At 42.6% G+C, this 13,100-nt stretch overlaps 1 protein-coding gene across 1 annotated transcript; it reads right to left on the bottom strand.

The window, feature by feature from the left end:
* Window positions 1-5,266: 5,266 nt before the first annotated feature.
* Window positions 5,267-9,474, bottom strand: LOC307247745 (gap junction alpha-3 protein-like; the record flags this gene model as incomplete). The annotated part of the gene is made up of 3 exons (XM_080023867.1): window positions 5,267-6,101; window positions 8,061-8,632; window positions 9,406-9,474. The coding sequence occupies 3 exons, from the start codon at window positions 9,472-9,474 to the stop codon at window positions 5,267-5,269; spliced, it is 1,476 nt and encodes a 491-aa protein (XP_079879993.1).
* Window positions 9,475-13,100: the final 3,626 nt, after the last annotated feature.

Here is a 13,100-nt window from a genome sequence, read left to right as displayed (position 1 = left end):
TACTGTCATGTTTTGGTTTTAATGTATGAAATGTGCTTCACCTCCTCCCATGTATTTTTGTAGATGCAGTGTCACACTGTTATGGAAGCATATATTTACTAGGTTTTGGGGTCAGAGGTCCGAGAAGGTCACTATGGTTGGAATAGATAATGGAAATAAGGTCAAAAATGGAAAGGTCAGTGAGTGAGATTTTTGGTTCTCTGTCTACTCGTTTCTGTGTTTTCTTTCTTCTAAATGTGAACAATCTGACACGTCTTTGCCATACCTACACACCCTGTACATCCAACGTCATCCAGGGGGGGAAGAATGTTTGTATGTGTGTTCTCATGTGGGGCCTGGAGCACGTTTTTTTTCGGCTCAACCCTCGCCGCCATAGAGAAAGTGCTGGCCTCGGCAAAGCCTCCTGGGTTGGACGCACGCACGCACGCACGCACGCACGCACGCACGCACGCACGCACGCACGCACGCACGCACGCACGCACACACACACACACACACACTCTTGTACTGGTATCAAAGTGAGGTAAATAAACCTGGTAAGTGAGGACCCATGTTTCTGGTGCACTTCTAAACCAAAATACAATACATTTGGAGGCCGGTCCTGATAAGTATAGTAAAGCAAGCACACACACGCACGCACGCACGCACGCACGCACGCACGCACGCACGCACGCACGCACACACACACACACACACACACACACACACACACACACACACACACACACAGGATATGTGTGTTGAAGCAGCAGTAGGTGGCAGTAGCAGGCAGTAAGAAAAACATAATTCAGCAGCGCCACATTTATTATTATTTTGTCAATCAATGAAGACCCACGTAGTCTAGTTTCACTGAAACGGTCGAAAATTAACTGCTGTGTTCAATGAGCCTCATCAAAATTTGTAAAATATGCGGTCGGCTTTTATCAACATAGTTTAAAAAGGAGGGAAAATCAACAAAAACACGTTGGTAAGCGGGACAGGTTCTCCCAGTTCCTCCGTACAGGACAAAATCCTTAAAACAAATTCAGATTTTTAATCCGACAGAGCGACAGAGATGGCAATGCATTTACAGCGACAGAGCAGAATTGTGGTACAAAATTTATTTTATTTGGTTACAGTACTGTAAACATCTGAGGTAAATGAACATTTACATCAACATGTCCTCAACAATAAAGAGCAGACGTAAGGCACTTTCTTTATGGACAGTGAAATCAACACACTAGGGCCGAGGTGGAGCTTATATTTAATTCCAGCTTTAGGAAATAGGCTTATTATAATAAAAGGCGTCGCACTCTCCAGGAAAGGGTTTCTCGCCTCATTATTTATTAATTAGGTGGGTTTTTCGTATCCAGGTATCCAAGTCGTATCCAGGAACAGCTTCATATATATATATATATATATATATATATATATATATATATATATATATATATATATATATATATGTATATTTATATATCCAAACTACAGATTACACTGAAACGAAAACTCATCAAAACAAAGTGTGAGAGACAAAGATTTACATCATGTGTTTGGATCAGGAATTTTCATTTGGAACAGAATTGTATTTCAGAATGGTATATCTATGACATAAGAGTCGAAATAACTAATATTCCGGTTATTTCCTTTGAACCAAATGCAACCGCGCCTATTTGGCAAAAGTCACGAAAACGATCTTTGGTTTAGTCACACAGATCACAGGTGAAATCTTGAAGGGGACCTATTATGCTCCTTATTTAAACAAGTTGATATAGGTCTCTGAGGTCCCCAAAACACGTCTTCAAGTTTTGTTCTGAGAATACCGCTCAGGTGCAGAAGCGTTCTAGCCATTCTAACGTGCCTCTAAACCGTACTGTTCCTGAACGGCCGTTTTTCGTGGGAGGGAGCCACCCTCCCGAGGCCCTGAGCTCTGTGAGCCAATGGGGTTTGAGCTTCACCTCCGGGTTCCGTTGTATGAAGGCCGTAAACTTTCGCTGATTTCACCCTCGTCGCTCCATCAAAATCTGTTTTCGAACAAATTTGAGGTGAGAAATAAGTGGTAATGCAGTTGCTGGAACTTCACTCATATTAGATCTACAAGACCTAATTTAAAGGTTTGTTCCGACTTTGGTCGACGTGCTTCAAGGTTGTGGGGGACACAGGGACATTTTTGTTTCATGTTAACGTCGGATGGAATAAAATAAATGCGTCGTCAATAAAAACACTATTTTTATTGCTTTTTTGCAGCCTACAGTCTATGTGCTGCATACTATATTTATTTTATGAAGAAACTCACAGCAGAATTATTTTGTAAATATTTTGTAAGCACTTTCTTCGTGTATAGTTGGCATTACTTCCTCTTTCTCTTAAACGATTTATTTGTTGAGTTACTCAGATGGAGGGCGGTTCTAATTAGAATGACTCCCTCGGTGACGTCATCAAAAACGAAACTGATTGTGTTGTCATGTTTCACGGTGTTTGTGTTCGCAGGCCCATCAGAGACACCAACGTGTGTGCACAAGCACTGAAAATTTAGTTGTGCATAATAGGTCCCCTCGAAATTGCGAGAGACAAAGCAAGTTTCTGGTTTGTCCTGGTTTCAAAGCTCCGGCTTTACCAAAGGAAATGACATGCAGAGATGGAGAACATACACAATCCTGTTTTGATCCGCTGCTTGTAAGTAGCACCACAGTGGTAATGAGCTAATTAGCTAATTAGCTAGCTAACTGAAACGGTTGGCTCCAAATGTCATGGAGGACTTTTTAACCCCGCATTTGACTCTGATGACACGTATTGCTTTGGCACCCATGGTAAAGTGTCTATTAGCGTCGATGCATTGATTATGCATTTAATTTCCAAATCACAATATTTTGAACAGCAGAGCTCTATCGGAGGTCAGTTTATGTTGAAAGGCGGCCATCTTCGCCAAAAACTCCATAACTTCTTTCAGTAAACAACGATTTGAACAAGAGCCTCACTTTAAAATAAATAACCTTTTGATATCCTTTACCTGTTTGTTGAGAATTAGAATTGTTTGTAAAATCGGCTAAATAAAAGGGGTACACTTCAGTTTGATAGGTAGGTAGTTAGACTTCAAAGTCTGAAAATCAATGTGAACGTATATTATATATTTTTTTCTTGTAAGTTAATACTTTGCCGCTTGAGGCCAAAGAGCTAAGTGTCATATAAAGTGTTTCTCTGAAGATCCAAGTCCACTAGCCATGCACTGTAGCTAGCATGCTAGCTGGCACGACCACAACATTGGCGTCGTAACGCAAACATCTTCATCTTCAACGGCACAAATTACCGACATCAAGATGTAATGCCCAAGTCTCGTGTGTAAAATAAAGGGTATAAATATTCCTTTTCCTGTTTTACGGAGGCACAAAAATCTGCCTAATTTGCAAACCCTCTCACACTGTTCTCGCATGAATTCTCCATAGTTTTGGGTTTCATATCATTGTTAAACTAGTAACTGACTCCAACGTTAAGCATGCGATCAACTAGCTTACAGCAAAAAAAAAAAAACCCCACTGTGTTAGTTAGAAAAAGATACATCATTTAAATGACCAAATAAAGCATTGTTACCACTGTGATAAAGTTGGTATTAGAATTAAACCATGACGTGATTTGAAAAATATTTCTGCAATATTACTGTGAAATATAATGTTACTGTGGTCAATTGGGAACATGAGTAGGATGATATTTTAGGAGGATTTTAGAGGTTTTGCTGGAAACGATATCATGGTCAGTTTGACTTACTATCTTACCTAACCCTTACTATCTTAGTAAGCTATTTGATTCAAAATCGATTAATTTAAAAAAATAAAATAAAATAAAGTATATATATATATATATATATATATATACTTTTTTTTAAAGGTAGTAACAAATTATTTTAAGAATTCAAAACTAGGAAAATTCTGAAGATTAATTATAATTTCTGACTGACTTTCAATGTCAAATCAAATTCAAATTCAATTTTTTCCTCTATATATATATATATATATATATATATATATATATATATATATATATATATACACAGTGCATATATAATTTTTATATATATATTTTTTCTTCATTTAAAAGTGTCTTATTCGCAATAATCTACTGTCCATAACTCTTCTACTTCTAGATGCTGTTTAGTGAACACTTGGCTCTAGCCCCAGTCTTAAAACTAAAAACTGAAATCTTTACAATATGTGAATGAAGGCACATCTGTATCGCACTGCAAACTCATTCGGGAAGTGACGCCATTGTTACTTTCTGGCTGCACTGCAAAGACAAAAAAAAGCTCACAGCATTCCTGTGAGTATGAATATATAGATATAGATATAGATCTATATATTAGACCCGCTGGCAGTTTGACCAAAAAGTAACAATTGTGTTTAAATATGCTTTATGTAACTCTGTATAGCATCGATATAAACTACCTATCAATCCTATCTTCCATGATATTTACATATATATATGTGTATAATACCCTGATGTAACTGCAGAAAATGTTTTTTTAAACATGGGAACGAAACACACAACCAATCACACGAACGCGCGCGCATGCACGTGCACGCACACACACACACACACACACACACACACACACACACGGACGCACGCAAGCACGCATGCACGCACGCACGCACACACACACACACACACACACACACACAAACAAGATCTGTGAAGCTTCAAGACAGTGGCAGGGCGGGACTTTCTTGTACTAATTTGAACGTTCCCTCTCTTTCCACTGCCTTTTGCTCTCCTCCACTTTAGCTTTATAAGCCCATCCCTCTCTTCTCTGAAGCTGAAGGACAACGGCCTTAACTTCCTAGCTCAGTGTTGTCTAAAAAAAAAAAGAAGAAAGGAATAAAAAATGGAACAAAAAATGTGCAAACCTCTCCTCTGATTTCCTCCAAAAAAATAAAAGAAAGGGAAATTTCAATGAAACTTCCTCTAAGCTCCCAAACTTTTGAGTCAGTCTAATATAGTCTAAGATTTAGGTCGTCATCATTGTAAACACCTGGATTTCATCCGTGTTAGCGTGTGTGCATGTGTGAAAATCAAATCAATCAATAACCAATCCTGCACTTGTCCCCGCCGACCCAAGCTACAGAAATAAGATAGAAAATTGCCGCAGGCTCCAGTGTGCACGTAGAGGGGGAGCGTGACGTGTGCCCCTGGCATTAAGGACTGAGGAGAAATACTGTGTTTTTCAAGGCTCATGTTTAAAAACCCACATACGTGCGAGCGCGTGTCGGTGTTAATGTGTGTGTGTGTGTTTAAGCTACACAGCCAGGTCATCGGGTCGCGCCCGTGCGCTGCCACTCTTGCTGATGCGCCGCGGCCTCCGTACCTCTGGTGGTGGAGGAGGCCTGTGCATCTCCGCCCTGGTTACCACGGCGGCCACTCCGGGCGCGGGGACCTGCGCCCAGGCCGCAGCCCCAGCCACCGCTGGGAGCGGGGAGGGTCGGGGCAGAAGAGGCGGTGGGGTGAATTTCTCCCGGTCGGGGGAGGACGTAGCGGGAGAAGAGGAGGAGGGGCTGAAGGAGGAGGAGACAGAGGCGGGGGGAGGCGATGGGAGGGAGTGGGGCGGGAGGTCGGTGGAGCCGCTCTTCCTCTGCAGGGCGCTCAGCTCCAGGGCGGCGTTGCTCCAGTTCTGCTCCATGGCCGCCAGCTGCCCACAGCTCCCACAGCTCCTGCTGTCGGCCCAGCCATTATTGCTGCCATAGAAGGCCACGGGCAGTGGGACGTCGTCTTGGGACTTCAGCTCGGGTGACATGGCGGCGCCGGGAGCCACATTGGGCCCCAGGATGAGCTCGCAGGGGAAGCTCTCAGATGGGACATAGCCAGCACCCTCAGCGGCCCCCTCCCCTGTGCTGGAACCAACATAGGTAGACAGGCAGCGATGCTCCAGCGGTGAGAGGCGCTCGGGGATGGTGTCAGACTCCACGGCCTCGTCGGAGCCCAGACGGAGAGACTCGCAGTCACCCGCAAACTCGTTGGTGACGCCCTGCTTGACCTTCTTCCAGCCCAGGTGGTAGATCTCCAGCAGGTTAAGCAGCAGGGAGACGCACGCCACCACCAGCATGAAGATGATGAAGATAGTTTTCTCTGTAGGCCTGCCAGAGAAGGAATGATAATGGGAAAGTTTCGAATGTTAAGGAAAGTTTGGGATTTTCCAATTTTCCTAAAGACAAGTAAACTAGCGAAATGAATGTTTAGCCCAGCCACAAAGAGTTTTTGCACAACAGGACAATTATATTTGTTGTTGAACTGCTCACACTTTTCAGCTCCACTCTATTTAGTCCTTGTACACAAATACACTGTAGATAGATATGGGAAGACTGAAATTGATCGAGATCGCAGTGAAATAGATTTCTCATGCTTTGTTGGCACTGCAAAAGCCTGTAATAAGTGAGTCTCGGTCAATGCCTAATACAATAGTATTACAGTACATATAACATGTTTGTTTCGATAGGTTATATATAACAACATAGCAACAGTAGTTGAAATTTTATGCATGTATGTTTTACTTTGCCCGGACACCATGCACACCCCCACCTGAATATATAGCTTCTTGAGCTGTATATAGCTGTATGTACAGCCTGTAGAGAAAGACATATTTCTCCCATCTACTATTACAGGATAATGTCTAGGTTCCTGATGTTCCCTCAGCACAAATTAAGGTCTTATGTTCACTCAGCGGTACCTGCACCTTTATGTGATCGGTGAGAAAAAGTTGGGAACATAAGGCCGAAGGAACATTGGGTTGAGGGAACATAGGGGTGAGGGAACATAGGGTTGAGGAAACATAGGGTTGAGGGAACAAAAGGCTGAGGGAACATATGGCTGAGAGAACATAGGGTTGAGGGAACATAGGGCTGAAGGTACAGAGGGCTGAGAGAACATCGGGCTGAGGGAGCATAGGGCGGAGGGTACATTGGGCTGGGGGAACATAGAGCTGAGGGAATATAGGGCGGGGGTAACATAGGGCTGAGCGAACAAAGGGCTGAAGGCTGAGGGAACATAGGGTTGAGGAAACGTAGGTAGCCACCCATGAGTTAATCAAGGCAGAACCTGTCAACCCCGCTGAGTGGCCAGCCCTGTCTGATAAGGTGAGGACAGAGTTGGCCAAGCGTTGAGTCAAGCGGGTCAACCAGTAACCAACCAGAGCTCACATGGAGAGCTGGTGCACTGAAATGGAAATTTTAAGCAAAGTAAGAGAAGAATGTGAGAGAAGATGCTCATAATAAGGATAACCCAGGAGATGCTGGGGTAGAGGCAAGGGGAAAGGACAAAGCAAATTAGACTTACTTTTTGTTCAAAGCTATGTTCTTAAATAAGGTGTGTGTGTGTGTGTGCGTGTGTGTGTGTGTGTGTGTGTGTGTGTGTGTGTGTGTGTGTGTGTGTGTAAACTGTAATGCCTGTGACGATGCATTATACCAAAGGTGCCTCAAATTTATTTACTGAGTCAAATTTATTTGAGAATTGATGTTTAGCCTGCGAAAAGCCTGGTAATAGTTGTTGGTTGACATGTTTGTGTGTCTACTGGACACAGGGTGAAGAGAATAATCAATTAATAATAGAAAGCCTAAAACGAATTTAAAAAATAATATAGGGGAAATGTCTTACTTTGGTTATGGTGACAAGGTGTCTATTTTAAAATAAAAATAGTCCCCATAATGTGGTTAATAGCAAACTGGATATTCATTGTTTTCAATTAGGCAGCGATGGAAAGCTATACAGCGTGGAATACTGCACGACAAACCCTCCAACAGAAACTGGAGCAAAATTGACAGGAATAAAACAAATAAATAATTAATAAGTTCAAACACAATAATTACATCAGACACGCACTTCAGACCAAAACTAAACTACGTCAAGAAGGTTTGTGCAAAACAAATGTGCAGAATAGCTGATGTGGCCATGGTTGGGAGCTAACAAAGTGTTTTACCTTCCAAATCACCACAGCAATGGGAACATCAAGTTCACTACTGTCATCCCCAGTTACACACCACAAACGTTTAAATGTATAAATGTGAATTCAGCATGTTGGGGAGCTAGATCACTTGTCTAACCTGGAGATGAAGCAGTCCACGGTGTTGGGACAGGGCCAGCGGGCGCATTTGTAGAGCGGCTTCAGGCGGAAGCCGTAGAGCGAGTACTGTCCCAGGATGAAGCCCACCTCAAACAGCGTCTTAAAGATGATGTTGAAGATGTAGGTCCTCAGCAGGGCGCCGCGGATGCGGATCTTCCCGTGCTCGTCGCGGATCGGCGGCCTCTCCTTCTTCCCTCCTCCTCCGTCGCCGTCACCGGCGCCAATGCCACCGCCTCCATCGTCTTGTCGCAGCAGGTCCTCGCGGTGCTGGCTGGCCTTGCGGAGCTCTTCCTCCTTCTCCCGCCGTTTCTCCTCCATGCGCACAATGTGCAGCACATGGCCAAGGTAGATGAGCGTGGGTGTGGACACGAAGATGATCTGCAGCACCCAGAAGCGCACGTGCGATATGGGGAAGGCCTCGTCGTAGCAGACGTTCTCGCACCCGGGTTGGTGCGTGTTGCAAGTGAAGTCCGACTGCTCATCGCCCCACACCTCCTCCGCCGCCGCGCCCAGCACCAGTATCCGGAAGATGAACAGGACAGTCAACCAAACCTGGACAGTGTAGGATTAAAGCTATTGACATTCCTATCGAATTTTTCATTTCCCTCAACATTTAAACATCATAATATGGTCGCTGGGTTAAATTGGCTGGACTGAGTTTATTGCAACGCTCATTCTATCGGCTCTCAATCTTTCTGGACACCGACTATTTTCGGTGTAAGTAGTGAGATGGCGGATTCTGTGAAATGCATGGAACCAGACACAGACCACCTTGTTCTTTGCGTTAAGGGAAGTAAGACAAAGATAGAGAAAAGAGTAGAATAAGATAAGATAAGATATTACTTTATTGATACCCGAAGGGGAAATCCAGGCATTGGACTAGCATTTACAAGATGGGCTCCAGTTGGATTCTTACTTGGTATGCTTGGTTTGTATTGATCAGGTTATGATAGACTATTGCTCCCTCTAGTTCTAGAAATGTAGACATGACAAATTTGAGAGGGATGAGCAAAATGACATGATAGAGTAATACATTCACTTTCAATACATGTCATTCATTCAATTCACTCATTCAGTTCTCCCCTTTAAGGGAGGAGAGATAAGAAGGTATAACTATTTCTAAATGGTATTTCAGCCCAGCCTATAAATTAGATTCTAAAAGACCTTGGGGGAGAGGTCTAAGTTTTCATGTGTACATTTGGTATCCGAGGTGTGCTTAGAGTGGAACAAACAGCCAGTTAATCAACCATTGAATCAGTCAATAAATCAATCAATCAATCAACCAATCAATCAATTATTCGTTCAGTTCAGATCAGATCAGTCACCTTGCCGATCACAGTGGAGTGTTCTTGAGCGTTCTCCAGCAGCCGCCCCAGGAAGCTCCAGTCACCCATGCTTCACACCGTTTCTAGCCTGGAGGAGGAGAAGAGAGCCTGGGGTTAACAGCACCAGACTGAGCACATGTTCTCCCTGAGACATAAAGCAAAGCGGAGCAGAAGGCTTAATTTGAACAGCGGGCATTATGTTTAAGTTTTCATTCCTCTAACTCACGGGTCGGGAACCTATGGCTCGCGAGCCAATGATGGTGCTTTTTTGATGACGGTAAATGGCTCGCAGGCAATTTTGAGCTAAAATTTTTCATCACAATTAACAAGCAATAAATAATTATTCTGTGTCATTTTAAAGTAAAACAGGTAAGAGAAATTACAATTTTGAAAATAAAATTCAAAATATAGATGTGGTTGACAAAGGGGCGTAGTCAAGCACCGGCTGCGGACCACAGAAAGACTCCGGGGGGCCTTTTACTCTGCGCCCTGCCCCTCCCGGGTCTCTGCTCAGGCGCCACTTGTGGGAGTCTCTGCCCACAGGTAAGGGTTTAGGGAGGGAGATGGAGTCTTTCTGGCCGTGGTGCGCCGACATGGGGAGAGTTTTATTGTTCATTTCAATATGCGGCACGCAGGCCACAACTATATACAGTGTATCACTGAGGATTATTATAATAATTGTGGATAATAATGATCCTCTTGGGCGCAGGAGGAATGGCGTTCCACTGCTGGGCTGCTTATGAGCCCGTGTGTCGATCCCCTCTGTAAGACAGACAACATTAAGAAAACTCCCCCCCTCGAGTCGGACCAATCAGCTGAACATAAGTGGACAGAAATGGAAAAAACTTCAATATGTATGTGACAAATAATCTCTTGAACTTGAACTGGAACTTGAACCTGAAGACCAGCTGATTCTTAAAACTTGGAACAGGCTTCCCTTCACATACCACACAAAGCAGCGTGTGAGTATTGCCGTATCGACCATGTTTGCTCTACATACGCATGGGAGCAGTCTTTCCCGCATCTGAGAAACATTAAGACCAAGCTACGCTCACGTTTAACTGATGGAGGCCTCAACGCCTGCATGAAGCTTTACCTCACAAAGTATGAACCGGACCACCATCAGCAAACCCATGCAGCACCAGAAGTCACATTAATGGTAAAAAGTATTTCATTTATTATTGGTTAGCTGCAGTTTAACAACAATATCATTCAGAAGAATAAAGAGAGATGTATTATATAAAGCGCTTATTTAAGTACTCAGAGATGTGTTATACGTTAAAAATGTATGCTTTACTTAAAAAATGCACGCATTGAGTTGCATTCAATTTTATTAAATATTATATGGCTCACAAGGAACTACATTTAGAAATATTTGGCTTTTATGGCTCTCCCAGCAAAAAGGTTCCCGACCCCTGCTCTAACCTGAAGTTACAGACTAATAAGGAAACCAGGCAATATGTATCCCCCATCCGCATCACAATATCGAGCCTGTCCTTACGCTATGGCGAGAGCTAAGGAGAGAAAAAACATTTTTTTTATTTGAATGTTCTAGCCCCAACTGTACTCCCCAAAACTTTAAAAGCAACCATTATCCCAGAGTCCAGTTATTAAACTAAGTAGTTTGTCGTTCAATTCAATGTTTTGATGAAGCTCATTCCAGGCCCAAGTGTGACCATTATTCAAGAGTAGTGCACGGGATTTCTTCTTACTGTATTTACCTACACTTTTTATGGCTTTTGACATAATGTGAGGTTTGAACTTGCATGAAGTTCTACGTCGTTTACGGCGTCATCATCAATTCTGTTTATTTTGCGTCATTCCTTTCCAATGATGTAATTCAACTACGATGATGTGGTCAAGCGTTTCTGGCCCCTGCCCCTAAGGATACATTCAAAACTCTGGCACAGAAAAGTGAACAAAAGTCTCCCACACTTTCCATGTGGCAAACCAATTCGAATGAAATGTCAAGCTCAAATTTTGTGTCGGCGATTGATGACGATGCACGACAGAGGAAATGCTGTCGTACCGAAATACTGTACTGTAAAGCAAATGGAAAAAGACAGTCAAAACAACGCGGAATATATACTTACTAAAATACTGCTGTATTCTCAGTGTTAAATCCATCGACCAGAGACCAGAAAGAAAATAAAATTTTATCTGGGGGAAAAAAAAGAGGTAAAAACAACTTGTTAACCTGATGTGTGAACAGAATAAGAGGAAATCTCACATTCTCACAAATACCTAGTTTTACAGGAACATGTATCTGTCGTGAGTTTGTTACGAGCGTAGAATACCAACAGAAACATAAAGGTGCCAAACAAAAAAATATTCTTTGAAGCGATGCCCCAGAGGAACCCTTTCCGGTTCCACGAAGAACCTTTCAGACCAAGGATGGTCAAAGAATCACTTCAGAGCATGCCTTTGCTTAGACACCTGCAATGTGCTTGGGTTTACTTCCTTTAATAGGTTCATTTACAAGATGGCCCAATGTGTATCAGCAAGTAATATATTTATACCCACATTTTATTTCATTTGATTTGATTTGATACCTTATCTCTTATTCTGAATTGCACTGTTTTGTCCACCTCTGTTGCCGTAACACTTGATTTCCACCATGAGGTTAATCAGAATCAGAATCAGAATCAGAATCAGAATCAGAAATACTTTAATAATCCCAGGAGGAATTCACTAAATACATTGTTATCATCTCTTATACCTTAATTTGACTAATTTACTGGATAAATCAAGACACAATGTGTCCAGCATCACAACACCATCAGTGGGCATAAACGCACAAGAATGGAAATGATTTTAATCGGCCAGACGAATAAAAATTTGTGTCAGAATCATTGGTAGGAAAGATTTCACTTTACTGCTCACACAGTATGTCATACATAATAAAACAAAACAAAAAAATAATAATAATAATAATAAATATATATATATATATATATATATGCCCTCTGGCCTTGTACTCAAAATTAATTTCCATTGCATTTGATTACGAACTCCTAAATGTGTGTTTCATCATTACATTATAAAACTAGTGCATGCCGGTTCAAAATGTAAGACTTTGTAGGACTTTTTATTGGCCCAGTTTAACAAAATGTGAATGATTCAGTCCTGTGTTACACAATGGAAGATGAAACCGTCGGTTAAAGTCGTACACCGGGGAAAGACACTTGTGTGACTTTTTGTTGTTTATTCACAACAAAAAAGTCACACAAGTTAATGTTTATTAACATTACGCGTGTCGCTCGCCCAAACGTCCTTGTGTACCCAGAAATACACTCGCCAAGAGTGAAGTAGATAGCAGAATGGTCGACATAATCGAAGGAAATACATACATACATACATACATACATACATACATACATACATGCATGCATGCATGCATGGATACATACATACATACATATATACATACATACATACATGCATGCAGCCATACATACGGAGAGACAGACAGATTCCTGAACATACAGACGCTGCGCAGACGTCTCCTCCTCTCATGTGCGTGTGTGTCGTTGAAGGTCACGCGCCCGGCACTCGGCTCACATCTCCAGCCCTTCCTCTGCCCTCATGTTAGCAATGTGCACAGTGTTGCCTGCCAGGCATGCGTGTCGCGCTACACATATTGGATGATGATGTCACAAAATCGCCCCACTCCACCACCCCCGGTACCTGTTGCC

Source organism: Zeus faber, assembly GCF_960531495.2.
Source record: "Zeus faber genome assembly, chromosome: 2".
Taxonomy (NCBI): domain Eukaryota; kingdom Metazoa; phylum Chordata; class Actinopteri; order Zeiformes; family Zeidae; genus Zeus; species Zeus faber.
Note: the sequence above shows the minus strand (reverse complement) of the source record. Positions and strands in the feature narration are given on the sequence as shown.